This window comes from Ranitomeya imitator, chromosome 1, assembly GCF_032444005.1.
Source record: "Ranitomeya imitator isolate aRanImi1 chromosome 1, aRanImi1.pri, whole genome shotgun sequence".
Classification (NCBI taxonomy): Eukaryota; Metazoa; Chordata; class Amphibia; order Anura; family Dendrobatidae; genus Ranitomeya; species Ranitomeya imitator.
In genome coordinates this window covers 627,327,606-627,349,789 of record NC_091282.1, presented here as the reverse complement: position 1 = coordinate 627,349,789, position 22,184 = coordinate 627,327,606, and the positions used below count along the sequence as shown (strand labels likewise).

At 51.5% G+C, this 22,184-nt stretch overlaps 1 protein-coding gene across 1 annotated transcript in view; it reads left to right on the top strand.

The window, feature by feature from the left end:
* Positions 1–592: 592 nt before the first annotated feature.
* The window catches only part of LOC138637660 (olfactory receptor 10AG1-like), a 40,297-nt gene continuing 18,705 nt past the window's right edge, over positions 593–22,184 (top strand). Inside the window, exons 1-2 of the mRNA XM_069726528.1 lie at positions 593–629; positions 3,126–3,229. Of these exons, the coding sequence (XP_069582629.1) occupies positions 593–629; positions 3,126–3,229 (141 nt within the window). The remainder of the gene's footprint in view (positions 630–3,125; positions 3,230–22,184) is intronic.

Here is a 22,184-nt window from a genome sequence, read left to right as displayed (position 1 = left end):
GCAGCTGATATTTGCTCGATAATTTGCTGAATGTCCTCATATTTGTCAATTAGCAGTTTTTCATCATCTAGCTGAATTAGCGACATCATAGTGGAGAGGGTTGCTCCCGACAATGGGCCTGTAACAGTAATACTTTTCTTCCAAACAATTAATAACTGCATTCATTGCACTCAGGTTATCAGCACCTATCAAGCTTAGGACATTTATCTGAGATTAGCAATTGGGCACACAAGTCTGTGGTCCGTGCTATTCACACATTCTTTGGTTCTGTTTCATGCAAGGGATAGACTGCCCCATCTGTCCCTACACCCTGGACGGTTTTCCCTGTCATGAATCGTTGTGGCATATTCATTTTCTTATAACAGTACGACTCGCCCCCGTATCAATCAGGCATTTTAATTGTGTGAATGACCCAGTTGTTGACCCAGATTTTCAGCCATTGGGGGAAGAGGGTGCCGCTGCCCATAGAAGGAAGAGTGCAGTGTGACAAATTTTTAACCAAGATCCCAATGGTCAGTCTAAAGTTATCTGTAAGAAATGCTCAAAGACCTTTAGCAGAGGGAATAATCTTCAAAATTTAAATACAACGTGCATGCTTAGACATTTAACCAGCATGCACTTGCAAGCCGGTACGTCGGGTACCGTTGGTGCACCTGCTCAGAATCAAGGTAGTCAGCAACGCTACATTGATTCCCTCACTGTAAGCCCACTGGTTAGGACACCACCAGCAGCAAATGTGGAGGTATCATCGCAAGGCCAAAGCAGTCAGGGAATCACAGGTTTATTGGTAGGAAACACTGTATGTAGGCCAACATTAAGAATACCATCACCAACCCTCTCTCAATCTGCATGTCCACCACGACCCCTGCTAGTTCCACCATATGCAGCTCTCCAGTCCAGCTCACCCTACAAGAGACTCTCGTTAGGAAAAGAAAGTACTCATCCTCTCATCTGCGTACACAGGGTTTGAATGCCCACATTGCTAGACTAATCTCGTTAGAGATGATGCCCTACCGGTTGGTTGAAAGCGAAGCTTTCAAAGCCCTGATGGCCTACGAAGTACCACGCTATGACCTACCCAGTCAACACTTCTTTGCGAGAAAAGCCATCCCAGCCCTCCACCAGCATGTCAAAGACCGCATTGTCCATGCACTGAGGCAATCAGTCAGTAGAAAGGTGCACCTCACAACAGATGCATGGACCAGTAGGCATGGCCAGGGACGTTACGCATCCATCACGGCACACTGGGTTAATGTGGTGGATGCAGGGTCCACAGGGGACAGCCATAGTGGGACAGTTCTGCCTAGCCCACAGTCTAGGAAACTGTTGGCTGCAGGCGTTTGCCACCCCTCCTCCTTCTCCTCTAGAAGAGAAAGCTCATCCACAGGCTACAGTCACACGACCACTCCATCCGCAGCTGCCAATTGTTGCACACGAGGTGTCCCATTATCGAACAGCTAGTGGTAAGCGTCAGCAGGCTGTGTTAGAAATAGCGTTTGGGCGACAACAGACACACAGTGGAAGTACTGGCTGAGTATTTGCAGCAACAAACTCATTAATGGCTGGGCAGTGTACATCTTGAGGCAGGAATAATAATAATATCAAAAAAGACCAGCAGTAGGGAGCCTGCAGAAAAGAAGCTTTCTCCGGACCGCGTGCAGTGCTCACATCGCCCGCTGCTTTTTGCCCATCACTGGCAATCCCCTGATGAGCCCCTCTCGACTTCCTGATGGGGCGAAACGCGTTTGGATGAGACATCTGTCTCTTTGAGATAAGTGCATTATATGGACACATCTGTGCTGCTGGACTGGCGCCTGCCTTTTATGTTATATGAACATGATGCGGGCTATTAGGCACAACTCAAACAGCACCTGAGTATCAATCAGTCATTCTGTGGAGTATATATTGGTCCTGGCTGGGAGGTTATGTGCCCTGATCAATGACATTTCCTATAAGGGCGCCTCTATTTGCAGGAAACAATGTTTTTTCTAGCGAGATGCCGTTGGGTCTGTGACTAAGACACTATCTGGACATTCCCTTTTCTTTTTTTCAGGCGGTGATGCCATACAAGTATTGATATGATAAACAGCTTTATTTTCTTATCTGGCAGGGATGCCCTCATATTCGTATCTATAACTCACATGACCAGGTGACTGAGTATCAATCTATCATTCTGTGGAGTCTATATTGGCCTGGTTGGGAGGTTATGTGCCCTGATCAATGATATTTCCTATAAGGGTGCCTCTATTTGCAGGAAACACTGTTTTTTCTGGCGAGATGCCATTGGGTCTGTGACTAAGTCATTATTTTGACATTCCCGTTCCCTCCCTTTTTTTCTGGTGGTGATGCCATGCAAGTATTGATATGATAAAACAGTTTTATTTTTTTCTGGCGGGGATGCCCTCATATGTGTACCTATAACTCACATGAGCAGGTGACTGATATTTCACTCATAGATATCTGGCGTTGATGCCTTTAAGTATGCTTTATTTTTTCTGGCGAGGATGCCCTTCTTTTTATATATTTTTTTCTGGCGGTGATGCCATTAGGTTATACATCTGAGTATATAACTTTTCAAGGGTAATACCATTTAGTAGGAACTGGGACTTGAATATTATAGCTAATACATTTGAGTAGGGTTGAGCGACTTTTACTTTTTTAGGGTCGAGCCAGGTTTTGCGAAACCCGACTATCTCTAAAGTCGAGTCGAGTGAAATCGGCCGATTATGTCGTTAAGTCGGGGATCGACCGAAACACGAAACCCAATGCAAAGTCAATGGGTATTATATATATATATATTTTTCTCTCTCTCTCTCTCTCTCTCTCTCTCTCTCTCTCTCTCTCTCTCAAGATGACGATAAGCGTCCACGCCACTAAGACCTATGTCATCACTCTGCCCACACTCCTTCATTGGCTGAAAAAATGGCGCCAAGCGCATCATACGAAACGCGACTTTGGAGCGAAAGTCGCGTACCGCATGGCCGACCCCACACAGGGGTCGGATCGGGTTTCATGAAACCCGACTTTGCCAAAAGTCGGCGACTTTTGAAAATGAACGACCCGTTTCGCTCAACCCTACATTTGAGTCCTTTTTTGGTATTTTTTGACGCCTCTTTTCTTCGTAGCATTATCACTACAGACTGTAAGAGAGTACTGTGTGCAAAATATCCTAAACAACATCTTTCTTATTACTGTTTGTTCATCTTTAGCTCACACGATGTACGCCAGAGTAAATTGCATATTAGTTGAATAGTGCTATCTTTGCACCATAAGCCAGTATCTAGCAGTACTGTTATTTTATATTTTACACTTTTTCTGTCTTTTTGCTTTTGTGTGGTGTTTATTTTTGGTGGTGGCTTTTTTGTAGGGATTCCTGTTAGGGATTTAAGGGTCAGTCCACGTTGAGCGGGGGCGCCATATCGTATCCCAGGGTGCCAACCTCTGCTGCCAGGAAGGGAATCCTTTAGGGATAGGCATCTTCCCTAGCCCTTTCCTGTATATTTGTATTCATATATTTTTGTCTGGCATTTTTACATATACCAGAGACCCTTCTTTTCCGCAGGCTCCCTACTGCTGGTCTTTTTTTATATTATTATTATTCTATTTTAATTATTACATTCAAAAAAATATATATATTTTTTTTACGTCTCTTGTTTGCTTTTTGGTTTTGCTCTTTGGAATATTAGATCTCAGCTATTGCAATTTGGTTTTTTTACATCTTGAGGCAGGCAAGGTAGTCAGTAGTGTTGAGCATTCCGATACCGCAAGTATCGGGTATCGGCCGATATTTGCGGTATCGGAATTCCGATACCGAATTCCGATACTTCCCGCGTATCGGATACCGGAATCGGAAGTTCCCAGAATTCAAACTGAACGCAGCAGCCAATGAGGAATGATTGGAAGTGTGGGCACATCCTGTTTAGCATGGTGGGCATGTAAGTACTGGCAAGGCTTGGATTGGCTGCTGAAATGATGTCACTCTGCACTATAAAAAACGCTGCCGCCATTTTGCGCTCACTCTGCTGTGATTTCAGTTAGGGACAGGACGCTGTGTTCTAACTGAGGGCCAGTCGAGCTAGCTAATTGCTTTATTTTCCTTTCCAAAGGCTAATTTAGCAAAACGCTGTGTGTTCTTCACTGTTCACCTTGCTCTTGCCTTGCAGCGCTGTTTTAACAGCGTTCTGCAAGGTCTCTGTGTGTGTGTGTGTGTGCAGCTCACTCTGTAGTCTGTGTGCAGCCATATACCCGGTTGTATTCAGCTCAGGGGGGGTTCACACTGCCTCACATAGTTGTCCTTTTTTGCTCTTAGTGCAGCCTGCTGCACATTTTTTCTCAAATTTCCTATTAGTGTTTTTCCACCAATCTCCAGCTCTATTGTGGAAAAACACTACATAGGATAACCTAGAGGGGGGTTTTTGGGCCTTGCAGCGCCGTTTACGGCTGTCTGCACGGTCTCCGTGTGAGCCAAGCTCGCCCTGTAGTCTGTGTGCAGCCATAGCCGGTTGGATTCAGCTCAGGGTTCGTTACTGCCTCATACCTTGAGAAAAATTTTACTTTTTTTCAAATAGTGCAGCCTGTTTAAAATTTGAAAAAAAAAAATTCCTATTAGTGTCTTTCCACTCGTATCCAGCTAAATAGTGGAAAAACACTATATAGGATAACCTAGAGGAGGGTTTTTTGGCCTTGCAGCACCGTTTACGGCTGTCTGCACGGTCTCCGTGTGAGCCCAGCTCGCCCTGTAGTCTGTGTGCAGCCATAGCCGGTTGGATTCAGCTCAGGGTGCGTTACTGGCTCATACCTAGAGAAAAATTTTACTTTTTTTCAAATAGTGCAGCCTGTTTAAAATTTGAAAAACAAAAATTCCTATTAGTGTCTTTCCACTCGTATCCAGCTAAATAGTGGAAAAACACTATATAGGATAACCTAGAGGAGGGTTTTTTGGCCTTGCAGCGCCGTTTACGGCTGTCTGCACGGTCTCTGTGTGAGCGCAGCTCGCCCTGTAGTCTGTGTGCAGCCATAGCCGGTTGGATTCAGCTCAGGGTGCGTTACTGCCTCATACCTTGAAAAACAATTTCCTTTTTTTCAAATAGTGCAGCCAGTTTAAAATTTGAAAAAAAAAATTCCTATTAGTGTCTTTCCACTCGTATCCAGCTAAATAGTGGAAAAACACTATATAGGATAACCGAGAGGAGGGTTTTTTGGCCTTGCAGCGCCGTTTACGGCTGTCTGCACGGTCTCCGTGTGATTTAAACTAGCTCTGTAGCCCGATCTGCACCAAAAAAAAAGTTAAGTTCACCAAACACAAGTTAACACTTGTGTAGGCCACATTTGAAAAATAATAAAGTTTAGTCCACAATTTACAACATTAGTGTTTCTTACACCTGTTAGGAGGAGCATTTCAGGAATAAGCACACTAAGGCCTTAGTACTTTTCTGCTTATCTTTATCTGTCAACCAAGATGAAGAGGGCAGGGAGTAAGGCACGTGGGCGTGGGCGCGGAGCAGGGAGAGGAGCAGGGAGAGGACGTGGTGATTCTGTGCCTGCTGCGGGCGCCGGTGACTCGTCGTCACTCAGTTTCAGCAGGGAACAGTCCTTCATGCGCAGCTTTGTCGGAGAGCGCCGTGCACCGCTGCTACGTGAAGACCAAATTGAAGCCGTTGTCGGGTGGATGGCAGCTAACGCCTCGGCATCGACTTCAGTTAGTGCCACATCCTCTCAGGCACAGAGCACTGGAGAGCAGCCATCTGTCTCTTCACCACCTGCCAAATTGGCCAGGCAGTCAGAGAGCCCAGGACAGGAGCCGTCTCTACTTCTTTTCTCTGAATCTCTTGGCTTGGAAACAGGGGGCCAGCCAAGCAGCATTGGAGAAATGGAAGAAGAGGCAGTGTCCAGTGATGCCCAAAAGCTTTATCTCTCTGACTCTGAAGAGGCAGGTGGGCCAGTGCCTCCGGTGACCACAGCGCAGTACGCATCTGATGATGAAACTCAGGTGCCGCTTTCTGATGCGTACTGTGCTGCCGAGACTACCCAGGAGGAGCAGTTGGTGGCAGAGGGTAGTGGAGATGATGAGGTCCTTGACCCATCGTGGCGTGAGGAACAGGAAGGTGGTGGGAGCAGCTCTGAGGAAGAGCTTCCCCTTACGGGCCAAAGAGGGAGAGGGAGGGGGAAGACTGCGGAGCCTGTAGCCTCCACTTTGGCACCCGTTAGGAGCCTGTCTCTTTCCAAAGCCAAAAAGGGCGCTCCCAAGACTTGCAGTGCCTGGTCCTTTTTTGACACAGTTGCAGATGACATTTGTTTTGTAAAATGCAAGCTGTGTCATCAAAGTTAAAAGAGGTAAAAGTGTCAGCAACCTCAATACCACAAATATGTGGAAACATGTGCGGAACAGGCACGCGGTGGAGTTACAGAAACACAGTGAAGACGTAGGCCAACCAACAGCGGCAGCTACCACCTCTTCATCTCGTGTTGCCTCTTCCTCCACTGTTGTCCAGAGACCTAGTGTAATTCCACCCACAGCACCACCTTCCCAGTCATCCTCACACTCCCAGTCTACTCTACAGCCATCGGTAGTCCAGGCATGGGAGAAAAGGCGGGCATTCTCGGCCAACCACCCCCGAGCACAGGCTCTGAATGCAGGCATTGCCAAACTGTTGTCCCTGGAAATGCTCTCGTTCAGGCTGGTGGAGACTGACAGCTTCCGTGACTTGATGGCATTGGCAGTCCCACAGTACAAGGTGCCCAGCCGCTTTTACTTCAGCAGGCAGGCTGTCCCTGCCCTGCACAGGCATGTTGAGGCAAACATAAAACATGCGCTACTGAACGCCGTCAGTAGCAAGGTCCACCTCACCACCGATGCGTGGACCAGTCAGCATGGACAGGGGCGATATGTTTCCCTCACTGCCCATTGGGTTAATGTTGTTGAGCCAGGTACAGATCGTGCGAGTGGCGCAGGACGTGTCCTGCCCACTCCAAGGATTGCAGGAATCCAGTCTGTACGCATCGACTCCTCCTCTTACACCAGTTCCTCTGATTCCTCTCTGCAGGATCCGTCACAGTCCACCTCCACATGGACCCGTGAACGTTTACCTATGACCGACATGAGCACAGCCGTGGCCAAACGTCAGCAGGCCGTCTTGAAACTAGTTTCATTGGGGCATCGAAGCCACACAGCGCAGGAGCTCTGGAATGCCATCAAGCAGGAGAGCGATGTGTGGTTACTGCCAGCGAATCTCCAGCCAGGCATGGTAGTGTGTGACAATGGCCGAAATCTGGTGGCAGCTTTGGCCCTTGGCAACCTCACTCACATCCCATGTCTGGCACATGTGCTCAATTTGGTTGTGCAGAATTTTCTGAGGGACTATCCGGATCTTGATGCCCTGCTGCACAAGGTCCGCCTAGAGTGTGCTCACTTGCGGCGTTCCAGCTTGGCCAGATCCCGCATTGCTGCTCTGCAGCGCCGATTCCGCCTTCCGGAACACCGCATCATATGTGACCTACCTACCCGGTGGAATTCCACGTTACATATGTTGGAGCGGTTGTGTGAGCAGCAGCAAGCAGTTATGGAGTACCAGCTGCATCAGGCGCAAAGAAGTCGCAGTCAGCGCCGATCAGACTTCACAACCACAGAGTGGGCCACTATGAAGGACGTCTGCCAGGTTTTGCGTCCTTTTGATTATTCCACGCGGATGGCAAGTGCAGATGATGCACTAGTCAGCATGACTGTCCCCCTTATCTGCCTGCTTCAGCAAACTTTGCAAGGGTTAAGGGATGATGTGGTGGAAGAGGTGGAGGATGAGGAGTCACCTTTTCCATCAGCTTCTGGAGAGTCAGCGCCACGTGGTTCCTCACAAAGGGGTACTCAGGGGCCAATTTGTGAGGAGGATGAGGAGGAGTCAATGGAGGAGGAAGAACTCCGTCCAGAGGAGGGAGCGACACAATTGTCCAGTGGTCAGTGTGTACAGCGAGAGTGGGGTGATGACGAGCGGGCAGAGATCATGCCTCAAGCAGGGGACAGCGTTTCTGGGCCAGTTGGCACTCTGCAGCACATGGTGGATTTCATGCTGCAGTGCCTGAGAAACGACCGCCGCATCGACCACATTCTCAACATGCCTGATTATTGGGTGTTCACCCTCCTCGATCCTCGCTACCGGGACAACGTCCAAAACCTTATCCCTGCGTTGACCCGGGAGAGTAAATTGCGGGAGTACCACGACACACTGGTGAATTCCATCATCTTCTCCTGTCCAACAGAGGAGTGCTGCTAGTGCTTTACAAAGCAGCTCAGTGCGTCGAGGCAGTGGGGGAGGCTCTGCCCAAAGAGGGAGCAGAAGCAGTGCCTCTGCCCAAGGCAAGCCCAGTATGGCACAACTCTGGCACACTTTTGTGTGCCCGCCCCAAATGTCTACACCATCACCGGCGGCTCCAGTCAGCAGGAGGCAACGGTTCCGTCAGATGGTGACAGACTACATGGCTTGCCCTCTTACTGTACTCCCAGACGGCTCTTCCCCGTTCAAGTTTTGGGTCTCTAAGCTGGATACATGGCCAGAGCTAAGCCATTATGCATTGGAGGTGCTGGCTTGCCCTGCGGCTAGTGTCTTATCGGAACGTGTCTTTAGTGCCGCAGGTGGTGTACTAACAGACCGTCGCATGCGACTGTCCTCCGATAACGTTGACCGGCTTACTTTCCTGAAAATGAACCAGGCCTGGATCTCGCGGGAATTTGCCACTCCTCTGCCTGATTAAGTAATTGGGTGTCATCCAGGTCTCCTGCTGTGTTCATCTTTCTACCACCTGAACTGCTATTCCTGGGCTCCAACACCGCCAGTTGCGGCTCAGAAGTGCAGGCTGCACAGTAAAAACATACGACCCAGTGTTATTGGGTTTCAGTAACGTCAGCTGATCCACAGCTGTGTATCCGGCAATGTGTCCTGCGACCGCCACGCTGGCACAACAACCTAAATGTAAGGGAACCTGTCCCCCCCCCCCCCGTCGTTTGTTACTGAAAGAGCCATCTTGTGCAGCAGTAATGCTGCACAAGGAAAAGGTAGCTCTTTTTTTTTAGCTCCTTGCACACGCAGAACTTAACACTTATAAAATGTGTTCACTGATACCGTTATACTGTCCCGGAGCTGGGACTTTCCTTCGCAATGTGACGCAGCACAGCCGTCATTCCTACCCCCTTGGTGCCATGCGCTGCCTCCTCAGCGTTGTTTTAAGCTGTCACGGAGCCTGCGCTGTTCTGTTATCCCTTGGGCATGCCCTATTTGCGCTGCCTGTCTTCTGACATAATTTGGTGTCAGGCTGGCTGCGCCTGTGCGGCCGCGCTGCCCGAGATCCCGCCTCGCTGTGTCTTCTGATTGAGTCACACTGCGGGCCTGGGATCCATGGGCATGCGCAGTGCATATCTTCCCCTCGGGCTCTCGCTCATTTCCCTCCACCTTCTTTAGACTGTGCGCCGTCAGCTGATCCCTAATAGCATGCCACGGCCGTGACACCGCACAGTCTGAAGAAGAGGGAAGGAGGGGAGTGAGAGTCGAGGATATGCACTGTGCATGTCCATGGTTCCAAGGCCCGCAGTGGGATTACGTTGGACGAGACTGCGAGGTGGGATCTGGAGCAGCGTGGACGCACAGGCAGTGACAGCCTGACACCAAATTATGTCAGAAGACAGGCAGCGCTAATTGGGCATGGCCAAAGGCTAACAGAACAGCGCAGGCTCCGTGACAGCTTAAAACAACGCTGAGGAGGCAGCGCACGGCACCAAGGGGATAGGAATGACAGCTGTGCTGTGTCCCTTTACGAAGGAAATTCGCACCTCCGGGACGGTTTAACGGTATAAGGGGACACATTTTTAGTGTTTACTTCGGTGTTTGCAAGGAGCATAATTAAAAGAACCACCTTTTTCTTTTGCATCGTTAGTGCTGCACAAGATGGCTCTTTCAGCTACAAACGTCTTGGGGGGGGGAGGGGTTAAAGGTTCCCTTTCAACTTGCTCCAATCAGGCTTCGGCCTACACTCTGTTCCTCTGCTCCTCCTGCTGTCCCTGGGCTCTAACACCGCCAGTTGGTGCCTGGAAGTGCTGTGTGCACAGTCAACAGTCGCTCCTCTGTTATTGGGGTTCAGTAACGTCAGCTGATCCCCAGCTGTGTGTGCGGCAATACCTCCAATCTGCTCCTCCTGCTGTCCCTGGGCTCTAACACCGCCAGTTGGTGCCTGGAAGTGCTGTGTGCACAGTCAACAGTCGCTCCTCTGTTATTGGGGTTCAGTAACGTCAGCTGATCCCCAGCTGTGTATCCGGCAACGTGTCATGCGACCGCCACGCTGGCACAACTAAAATGTAAGGGGACCTGTCCCCCCCCCCCTAGGCGTTTGTTACTGAAAGAGCCACCATGTGCAGCACTAATACTGCACAAGGGAAAGGTCGCTCTTGAAATTTTGCTCCTTGCAAACGCTGAACTACACACTCATGTAATGTGTCCCCTCACACCGTCCAACCGTCCCGGAGGTGGGACTTTCCTTTGTAATGTGACGCAGCACAGCCGTCATTGCTACCCCCTTGGCACCGTGCGCTGCCTCCTTAGCGTTGTTTGATTCCGTCATGGACCCTGCGCTGTTATGTTATCCCTTGGCCATGCACAGTTTGCGCTGCCCGTCCTCTGACATCATTTGTTGTCATCCTGGCTGCGCCTGTGCGTCCACGCTGCCCGAAATCACACCTCGCAGTGTCGTCTAATGTGATCCCACAGTGGGCCTGGTATCCATGGCCATGCGCAGTGCATATACTAGCCTCTCACTCCCCTTCTTCACGCTTCTTCAGACTAGGCGGCGTCAGCTGATCCCTAATAGCATGCCACGGCCGTGACGCCGCACAGTCTGAAGAAGCAGGAAGGAGGTGAGTGAGAGGCGATGATATGCACTGCGCATGCCCATGGATCCCTGGCCCGCAGTGGGACTACATTAGATGACACTGCAAGGTTGGATCTCGGGCAGCTTGGACGCACAGGCACTGCCAGCCTGACACCTACATGATGTCAGAAGACGGGCACCGCTAACTGTGCATGGCCAAGGGATAACATTACAGCGCGGGCTCCGTGACAGAACCAAACAACGTTGAGGAGGTGGCGCCCGGCACCAAGGGGGTTGGAATGACGGCTGTGCTGTGTCACATTACAAAGGAAAGTCCCACTTCCGGGATGGTTTGACGGTGTGAGGGGACACATTATATGAGTGTGTACTTCAGCGTTTGCAAGGAGCATAATTTTCGGAGCCACCATTTTCCATGTGCAGTATTACTGCTGTACAAGATGGCTCTTTCAGCAAAAAATGCCTGGGGGGGGGGGTTAAAGGTTCCCTTTCAACTTGCTCCACTGCAGGCTTCGGCCTACACTCTGCTCCTCTTTGATTCCCTGGGTTTCAACACTGTCAGTTGCCACCTGGAAGTGTTGTCTACACAGAAAAAACACTAGGTGATGTGTCAGTGGGGTTCAGCACCGCCAGCTGTTCCCCTGCTGTGTAGTCGGCAACGTGTCCAGCACAAGCCACGCTGGCACAACAGAACAAAAGCTGCCACCAGTGCAGGCTTCGGCCTACACTCTGCTCCTCTCCTCCTCCTGCTGACCCTGGGCTCAAACACCGCTAGTTTTTGCCCGGAAGTGCTAGCTGCACAGAGAAAAACACCAGCCAATGTGATAGTGGGGATCAGCAACGCCAGCTGTTCCCCTGCTGTGTAGCCGGCAACGTGACCTGCAAACGCCACGCAGGCACATGAACTGAAATTAAAGGGAACCTGGCCCCACCCCCCCAGGTGTTTCTATGTATAACAGCCACCTAGTACAGCAGTACTGCTGCATTTGTACAAGGTGGCTGACTTTTTCTCCTTGCCCACGTGGAACTCAACACGTACAAAATGTGTCTCATTGAGACCATTCCACTGTCCCTGAGGTGTGACTTTACTTTCTAATGATACGCAGCACCCCCCTTGGTAGCGTTTCCCGTCTTTTGTCATCATGGTTAGCTGGCTGCGCCTGTGCATCCGCCCTGCTAGAAACAACGCCCCTCGTTGTCATATTTATTTTGTCAGCGAGGGTGTGGTTTATGGGCACGAGCAGTGCATATGTTCGCCTGTCTTAACTCATCTCCTTCCGCCTTCTTCAGACTGTGCGGCCTCCTGGCCGTGGTAGGCGATAAGGGATCAGCTGAGGCCGCCCAGTCTGGAGCAGGTGTAAGGACATGTGTAAGCGGCAAACCTATTTACTGCACAAGGCCACGAATCCCAGCCACGCAGTGTGATTTTTTGAAGACACACTGTGGGTCTGGGATTCATGTCCATCGCTAACCGCAACGGCCGACATGAAATGAGGTCAGAAGACAGGAAGCGCTCACAGCGCATGGCCAAGGGATCACAATAGCGCAGACTCCTGTACAGCAAATAACAACGCTCAGGAATCTGCGCCCAGTACCTAGGTGCAAATTTTGACACCTGTGCTGCGTCTCCTTAAAAAGACAAGTCACGCCTCCACAACTGTTTGACAGTATAATGGGCTAAATAGTGTACGTGTTTTATTCAGCGTGTGCAAGGAGCAAACCAAATAGAGCAACCTTTTACTTGTGCAGCATTAATGCTGCACAAGGTGTGGCTCTTGTACCTTGCAACACCTGAGGGGGGTTAAAGGTAACCTTTGAAATTGGTTCAACTAGGCTTCGGCCTACACTCTGCTCCTCTCCTCCTCCTGCTGACCCTGGGCTCAAACACCGCCAGTTTCTGCCCGGAAGTGCTAGCTGCACAGAGAAAAACACCAGCCAATGTGTTAGTGGGGTTCAGCACCGCCAGCTGTTCCCCCGCTGTGTAGCCGGCATCGTGTCCAGCACAAGCCACGCTGGCACAACTGACCAAAAGCTGCCACCAGTGCAGGCTTCAGCCTACACATTGTTCCTCTCCTCCTCCTGCTGACCCTGGGCTCTAACACCGCCAGTTTTTGCCCGGACATGCGAGCAGCACAGAGAAAAACACCAGTCAATGTGTCAGTGGGGTTCAGCAACGTCAGCTGTTCCCCTGCTGTGTAGCTTGCAACGTGACCTGCAAACGCCACGCAGGCACATGAACTGAAATTGAAGGGAGCCTGCCCCCCACCCCCAGGTGTTTCTATGTAAAACAGCCACCTTGTACAGCAGTACTGCTGCATTTGTACAAGGTGGCTGACTTTTTCTCCTTGCCCACGTGGAACTCAACACGTACAAAATGTGTCTCATTGAGACCATTCCACTGTCCCTGAGGTGTGACTTTCCTTTCTAATGATACGCAGCACCACCCTTGTTAGCGCTGCCCGTCTTTTGACATCATTGGTTAGCTGGCTGCGCCTGTGCGTCTGCCCTGCTCGAAACAACGCCCCTCGGTGTCTTATTTTTTTGAACAGCGAGGGTGTGATTGATGGGCATGTGCAGTGCATATGTTTGCCTGTGTTCACTCATCTCCTTCCGCCTTCTTCAGACTGGGTGTCCTCATGGCCGCGGCAGGCGATAAGGGATCAGATGAGGCCGCCCAGTCTGAAGCAGGTGTAAGGACATGTGTGAGCGTCAAACATATTTACTGAACAAGGCCACGAATCCCAGCCACGCAGTGTGATTTTTTGAAAACACACTGTGGGTCTGGGATTCATGTCCATCGCTAACCGTTACGGCCGACATTAAATGAGGTCAGAAGACAGGAAGCGCTCACAGCGCATGGCCAAGGGATCACAATAGCGCAGACTCCTGTACAGCAAATAACAACGCTCAGGAATCTGCGCACAGCAGCTAGGTGTAAATTTTGACACCTGTGCTGCATCTCCTTAAAAAGACAAGTCACGCCTCCACTACTGTTTGACAGTATAATGGGCTAAATAGTGTACGTGTTTTATTCAGCGTGTGCAAGGAGCAAAATTAAATAGAGCAACCTTTGACTTGTGCATCATTAATGCTGTTCAAGGTGTGGCTCTTGTACCTTGCAACACCTGAGGGGGGGGTTAAAGGTAACCTTTGAAATTGGTTCAACTAGGCTTCGGCCTACACTCTGCTCCTCTCCTCCTCCTGCTGACCCTGGGCTCAAACACCGCTAGTTTTTGCCCGGAACTGCTAGCTGCACAGAGAAAAACACCAGTCAATGTGTTAGTGGGGTTCAGCAACGCCAGCTGTTCCCCTGCTGTGTAGTCGGCAACGTGTCCAGCACAAGCCACGCTGGCACAACAGAACAAAAGCTGCCACCAGTGCAGGCTTCGGCCTACACTTTGCTCCTCTCCTCCTCCTGCTGACCCTGGGCTCAAACAACGCCAGTTTCTGCCCGGACATGCTAGCTGCACAGAGAAAAACACCAGCCAATGTGTTAGTGGGGTTCAGCAACGCCAGCTGTTCCCCTGCTGTGTAGTCGGCAACGTGTCCAGCACAAGCCACGCTGGCACAACAGAACAAAAGCTGCCACCAGTGCAGGCTTCGGCCTACACTTTGCTCCTCTCCTCCTCCTGCTGACCCTGGGCTCAAACAACGCCAGTTTCTGCCCGGACATGCTAGCTGCACAGAGAAAAACACCAGCCAATGTGTTAGTGGGGTTCAGCACCGCCAGCTGTTCCCCTGCTGTGTAGCTGGCAACGTGTCCTGCAAACGCCACGCAGGCACATGAACTGAAATTGAAGGGAGCCTGCCCCCCACCCCCCAGGTGTTTCTATGTATAACAGCCACCTTGTACAGCAGTACTGCTGCATTTGTACAAGGTGGCTGACTTTTTCTCCTTGCACACGTGGAACTCAACAAGTACAAAATGTGTCTCATTACAGACCATTACAATGTCCCTGAGGTGTGACTTTCCTTTTTAATGACACGCAGCACCCCCATTGTTAGCGCTGCCGGTCTCCTGACATCATTGGTTGGCTGGCTGTGCCTGTGCGTCCCCCCTGCCCGACACAACGCCCCCCGTTGTCTCATATATTTTGACTGCGAGGGTGTGATTGATGGGCACGAGCAGTGCATATGTTCCCCTGTCTTCACTCCCCTCCTTCCGCCTTCTTCTGACTGTGCGGCCTCATGGCTGCGGCATGCGATAGGGATCAGCTGAGGCCGCCCAGTCTGAAGCAGGTGTAAGGACATGTGTGAGCGGCGAACATATTTACTGCACAAGGCCACGAATCCCAGCACCGCAGTGTGACTTTAGGAAAAGCCACTGTGGGTCTGGGATTTATGGCCATCGTTAACCGCACCGGCCAACATGAAATGAGGTCATGAGACGGCCTGCACTAACAGGGTATTGCCAAGTGATAACACAAGAGCGCAGTTTCCTGTACTGCAAATAATAACGGTAAGGAATCTGCGCCCAGCACCTAGGTGTAAATTTGTACACCTGTGCTGCGTCTCCTTAAAAAGACTAGTAGTCACGCCTCCACTACTGTTTGACAGTATAATGGGCTAAATAGTGTACGTGTTTAATTCAGCGTGTGCAAGGAGCAAAATTAAATAGAGCAACCTTTGACTTGTGCATCATTAATGCTGTTCAAGGTGTGGCTCTTGTACCTTGCAACACCTGAGGGGAGGGGTTAAAGGTAACCTTTGAAATTGGTTCAACTAGGCTTCGGCCTACACTCTGCTCCTCTCCTCCTCCTGCTGACCCTGGGCTCAAACACCGCTAGTTTTTGCCCGGAACTGCTAGCTGCACAGAGAAAAACACCAGTCAATGTGTTAGTGGGGTTCAGCAACGCCAGCTGTTCCCCTGCTGTGTAGTCGGCAACGTGTCCAGCACAAGCCACGCTGGCACAACCGACCAAAAGCTGCCACCAGTGCAGGCTTCGGCCTACACTTTGCTCCTCTCCTCCTCCTGCTGACCCTGGGCTCAAACAACGCCAGTTTCTGCCCGGACATGCTAGCTGCACAGAGAAAAACACCAGCCAATGTGTTAGTGGGGTTCAGCACCGCCAGCTGTTCCCCTGCTGTGTAGCTGGCAACGTGTCCTGCAAACGCCACACAGGCACATGAACTGAAATTGAAGAGAGCCTGCCCCCCACCCCCAGGTGTTTCTATGTATAACAGCCACCTTGTACAGCAGTACTGCTGCATTTGTACAAGGTGGCTGACTTTTTGTCCTTGCCCACGTGGAACTCAAAACGTACAAAATGTGTCTCATTGAGACCATTCCACTGTCCCTGAGGTGTGACTTTCCTTTCTAATGATACGCAGCACCCCCCTTGGTAGCGCTTCCCGTCTTCTGACATCATTGGTTGGCTTGTTGCGCCTGTGTGTCCGCCCTGCCTGAAACAATGCTCCTCGTTGTCTTATTTTGACTGCGAGGGTGTGATTGATGGGCACGAGCAGTGCATATCTTCACCTGTCTTAACTCATCTCCTTCCGCCTTCTTCAGACTGTGCAGCCTCATGGCCGCGGCATGCGAGAAGGGATCAGCAGAGGCCGCCCAGTCTGAAGCAGGTGTAAGGACGTGTGTGAGCGGCCAAAATATTTACTGCTCAAGGCCACGAATCACAGCACCGCAGTGTGACTTTATGAAAAGGCACTGTGGGTCTGGGATTTATGGCCATCGTTAACCGCACCGGCCAACATGAAATGAGGTCATAAGACGGGCAGCTCTAACAGGGCATTGCCAAGGGATAACACAAGAGCGCAGACTCATGTACAGCAAATAACAACGCTCAGGAAGCTGCGCCAAGCACCAAGGCGTTATTTGGGACACCTGTGCTGCGTCTCCTTAAAAAGCCAAGTCACGCATCCACTACAGTTTGACTGGAGAATGGGCTAAATTGTGTACGTCTTTCATTCAGCGTGTGCAAGTAGACAAATTAATAGAGCAACCTTTCACTTGTGCAGCATTAATACTGCACAAGGTGTGTCTCTTGTACTTTGTAACACCTGAGGGGGGGTTAAAGGTTTCCTTTGAAATTGGTTCAAATAGGCTTCGGCCTACACTCTGCTCCTCTCCTCCTCCTCCTGCTTCAACACGGGCTCTAACATCGCTAGTTTTTGACCGCAAGTGCTAGCTGCACAGAGAAAAACACACGCCATTGTGTTAGTGGGGTTCAGCAACGCCAGCTGTTCCCCCACTGTGTAGCCGGCAAAGTGTCCTGCAAACGCAACGCAGACACAAAGCTGCCTCCAGTGCAGGCTTCGGCCTACACTCTGCTCCCCCTGCTTACCCTTAGCTCCAACACCGCTAGTTGGGGCTCTAGGAAGACAATCTTTAATAGGCAACGCATCTGGGTTCCAGCACCGCAAGCTGGTTCTCGGCAGTGTTCTTGTCACAGGTACTCCCTCGTGCCAAGCCTGGTTTCAGCACCGTCAGCTGTTTCCGGGTTGTGTCAAGCTCACTGAGACGCCTATGCTTGCCCCGTCGTGGTGCGGTCGGGTTAGCCAACTCCAGGGTGCCTCCAGTTTAGGAGCTTCCTATGTGGGCTGCGTGAACTGGTAGTCAAGGCTGGTTCTGTAGTGCCAGTAGGCCCAGCTCCCCCTGTAGGACTGTTGGGGTTCGGTAACTGCGGCTGCCTCGCGGCCTAGCTGTTCTCTCCTCTCCTGTGGGCCTTGGGGTCCACCACCTGGTTCCAGCACCGTCAGCTGGTTCCGGGCCGAGCCTTTGGCTTAGGTGCCTCCTCCTGGGTATCCGAGTTCCGCCAACGTCAGGCGGTCCTTGGTAGTGCTTTTAAGCGCGGGCACCTACAGCTTAGTAACCGGGTTCCAGCACCGCCAGCTGGTCCTCGGTCGTGCCATTGGCTCTTGCACACTGGGGCAACGCATCTGGGTTCCAGCAACGCCAGCTGGTTCTCGGCAGTGTTTTTGACACAGGTACTCCCTCGTGCCAAGCCTGGTTTCAGCACCGTCAGCTGTTTCCGGGTTGTGTCAAGCTCACTGAGACGCCTATACTTGCCCCGTTGTGGTGCGGTCGGGTTAGCCAACTCCAGGGTGCCTCCAGTTTAGGAGCTTCCTATGTGGGCTGCGTGAACTGGTAGTCAAGGCTGGTTCTGTAGTGCCAGTAGGCCCAGCTCCCCCTGTAGGACTGTTGGGGTTCGGTAACTGCGGCTGCCTCGCGGCCTAGCTGTTCTCTCCTCTCCTGTGGGCCTTGGGGTCCACCACCTGGTTCCAGCACCGTCAGCTGGTTCCGGGCCGAGCCTTTGGCTTAGGTGCCTCCTCCTGGGTATCCGAGTTCCGCCAACGTCAGGTAGTCCTTGGTAGTGCTTTTAAGCGCGGGCACCTACAGCTTAGTAACCGGGTTCCAGCACCGCCAGCTGGTCCTCGGTCGTGCCATTGGCTCTTGCACACTGGGGCAACGCATCTGGGTTCCAGCACCGCCAGCTGGTTCTCGGCAGTGTTCTTGTCACAGGTACTCCCTCGTGCCAAGCCTGGTTTCAGCACCGTCAGCTGTTTCCGGGTTGTGTCAAGCTCACTGAGACGCCTATGCTTGCCCCGTCGTGGTGCGGTCGGGTTAGCCAACTCCAGGGTGCCTCCAGTTTAGGAGCTTCCTATGTGGGCTGCGTGAACTGGTAGTCAAGGCTGGTTCTGTAGTGCCAGTAGGCCCAGCTCCCCCTGTAGGACTGTTGGGGTTCGGTAACTGCGGCTGCCTCGCGGCCTAGCTGTTCTCTCCTCTCCTGTGGGCCTTGGGGTCCACCACCTGGTTCCAGCACCGTCAGCTGGTTCCAGGCCGAGCCTTTGGCTTAGGTGCCTCCTCCTGGGTATCCGAGTTCCACCAACGTCAGGCGGTCCTTGGTAGTGCTTTTAAGCGCGGGCACCTACAGCTTAGTAACCGGGTTCCAGCACCGCCAGCTGGTCCTCGGTCGTGCCATTGGCTCTTGCACACTGGGGCAACGCATCTGGGTTCCAGCAACGCCAGCTGGTTCTCGGCAGTGTTTTTGACACAGGTACTCCCTCGTGCCAAGCCTGGTTTCAGCACCGTCAGCTGTTTCCGGGTTGTGTCAAGCTCACTGAGACGCCTATGCTTGCCCCGTCGTGGTGCGGTCGGGTTAGCCAACTCCAGGGTGCCTCCAGTTTAGGAGCTTCCTATGTGGGCTGCGTGAACTGGTAGTCAAGGCTGGTTCTGTAGTGCCAGTAGGCCCAGCTCCCCCTGTAGGACTGTTGGGGTTCGGTAACTGCGGCTGCCTCGCGGCCTAGCTGTTCTCTCCTCTCCTGTGGGCCTTGGGGTCCACCACCTGGTTCCAGCACCGTCAGCTGGTTCCGGGCCGAGCCTTTGGCTTAGATGCCTCCTCCTGGGTATCCGAGTTCCGCCAACGTCAGGCGGTCCTTGGTAGTGCTTTTAAGCGCGGGCACCTACAGCTTAGTAACCGGGTTCCAGCACCGCCAGCTGGTCCTCGGTCGTGCCATTGGCTCTTGCACACTGGGGCAACGCATCTGGGTTCCAGCACCGCCAGCTGGTTCTCGGCAGTGTTCTTGTCACAGGTACTCCCTCGTGCCAAGCCTGGTTTCAGCACCGTCAGCTGTTTCCGGGTTGTGTCAAGCTCACTGAGACGCCTATGCTTGCCCCGTCGTGGTGCGGTCGGGTTAGCCAACTCCAGGGTGCCTCCAGTTTAGGAGCTTCCTATGTGGGCTGCGTGAACTGGTAGTCAAGGCTGGTTCTGTAGTGCCAGTAGGCCCAGCTCCCCCTGTAGGACTGTTGGGGTTCGGTAACTGCGGCTGCCTCGTGGCCTAGCTGTTCTCTCCTCTCCTGTGGGCCTTGGGGTCCACCACCTGGTTCCAGCACCGTCAGCTGGTTCCGGGCCGAGCCTTTGGCTTAGATGCCTCCTCCTGGGTATCCGAGTTCCGCCAACGTCAGGCGGTCCTTGGTAGTGCTTTTAAGCGCGGGCACCTACAGCTTAGTAACCGGGTTCCAGCACCGCCAGCTGGTCCTCGGTCGTGCCATTGGCTCTTGCACACTGGGGCAACGCATCTGGGTTCCAGCACCGCCAGCTGGTTCTCGGCAGTGTTCTTGTCACAGGTACTCCCTCGTGCCAAGCCTGGTTTCAGCACCGTCAGCTGTTTCCGGGTTGTGTCAAGCTCACTGAGACGCCTATGCTTGCCCCGTCGTGGTGCGGTCGGGTTAGCCAACTCCAGGGTGCCTCCAGTTTAGGAGCTTCCTATGTGGGCTGCGTGAACTGGTAGTCAAGGCTGGTTCTGTAGTGCCAGTAGGCCCAGCTCCCCCTGTAGGACTGTTGGGGTTCGGTAACTGCGGCTGCCTCGCGGCCTAGCTGTTCTCTCCTCTCCTGTGGGCCTTCGGGTCCACCACCTGGTTCCAGCACCGTCAGTTGGTTCTCGGCAGTGTCTTTTGCTCTTGTACCTTCTGCTCCCCATCCTGGTTCCAGTACCGTCAGCTGGTTCCGGGCAGAGCCTTTGGCTTAGGTGCCTCCTTCTGGGTATCCAAGTTCCACCAACGTCAGGTGGTCCTTGGTAGTGCTTTCAGGCACGGGTACCTCCTGCTTAGTAACCGGGTTCCAGTAACGTCAGCTGGTCCTCGGTAGTTCCATAGGCTCTTGAACCTTCGGGTAGCCATCCGAGTTCCAGTTCCATCAGCTGGTTCTTGGCATTTTCTCAGCCTTCTTGTACCTTCTGCTACATTTCCAAGTTTAAGACCCTAAAGTCGACGACCCGGAAGACCACCCCGATGACGACGACCCGGAAGACCACCCCGATGACGACGACGACGACGACCCGGAAGACCACCCCGATGACGACGGCAGAGACGACGATGGCGGAGACGACGACGGCTGAGACGACGACGGCGGAGATGACGACACTGGAGACGACGACCCTGGAGACGACGACATGGAAGACCGAGAAGCAGAAGAACAAGAGGCTGCAGAACAAAGAGCAGAAGAACATTAAGCATAAGACTTAATATCAGAGCAAAAGATATTATCTAAATTATATGCAGAAGAAGACTAAGCAGTGTATGGGGGTGAGTCCGTTCCTCCTCGTGGTGCCCCTGGATAAAGCCTGATGCTGCAGGCCAAACTGAACGCGGACAAATGTAACTTTTGTGACTGGCAGAACGGAAGGTGTAATCTTCCAACTTTTATAGATAACAACTACGGGAATGCCTGTCACAAATGAGAATATGATGAAGAAGTAGAATAGGAAGAATAATAACAGTGGAATAAAAAGAATATGTAGAATAGGAAGAATAATAATAGTTGAATAAAATGAATATGAAGAATGTAATAAAAAAAAAATAGGTAGAAGATGAAGAAGAAGATGAATAAGGTGAAGAAGAGGTTGATGTCAAAGATGCTGATGATGATGAAGATGAAAGTGTGGGAAAAGTAAAAAAAAAAAAGAAAAAAAAGAAGGGGAAGGGCGTGGAATAGTGAAACATCAATATCTGACAAAATAAAAAAAAATTTACATACTCAATATCTTTTTCACTCCGAACGTCTTTAAAAAAAAAAAAAACATGCTATTCTATTTGATTGGGCTAAACCTCATTGCCTTTAATGTCTCCGCCACCTCCCACAATACATCCTACATTATTCTTAGTTGTTTTCCTTCATGTAGAATGAACCTACAAGGCAAGAAAGGGTTTATTTTAATTCCGATATTTTGGTCCCATTGACTTGCATTGGGATCGGGTATCGGTATCGGCGATATCCGATATTTTTTGAATATCGGCCGATCCCAACCGATACCGATACTTTCCGATATCGGAAGGTATCGCTCAACACTAGTAGTCAGTGATAACGGAAGGAATTTTATCGCTGCCTTTCAGAACTTAAACACATACCTTGCCTGGCTCACACCTTGAACCTGGTGGTGCAGAGCTTCCTCAAAAATTATTCAGAGTTACCAGCCCTGCTCCTGAAGGTGCGAAGACTTTGCTCGCACATCCGCCGGTCGCCCGTAAACTCCAGCGGTATGCTGAACCATCAGCGATCGCTGAATCTTCCCCAGCACCGCCTAATGATCGACGTTGCAACAAGGTGGAACTCCACACTGCACATGGTTTAGAGGCTGTGTGAACAGAGACATGCTGTAATGTATTTGTGGGAGGAAACATATACACGGGCAGGCAGTTGGATGGCAGACATGGAGTTGTCTGGTGTGCAGTGGTCGAAGCTACAAGACCTCTGTCAAGTTCTTCAGTGTTTTGAGGAATGCACACGGCTGTTAAGTGCAGATGACGCCATCATAAGCATGAGCATCCCACTAATGCATCTGCTGATGCAAAGTTTGACGCAGATTAA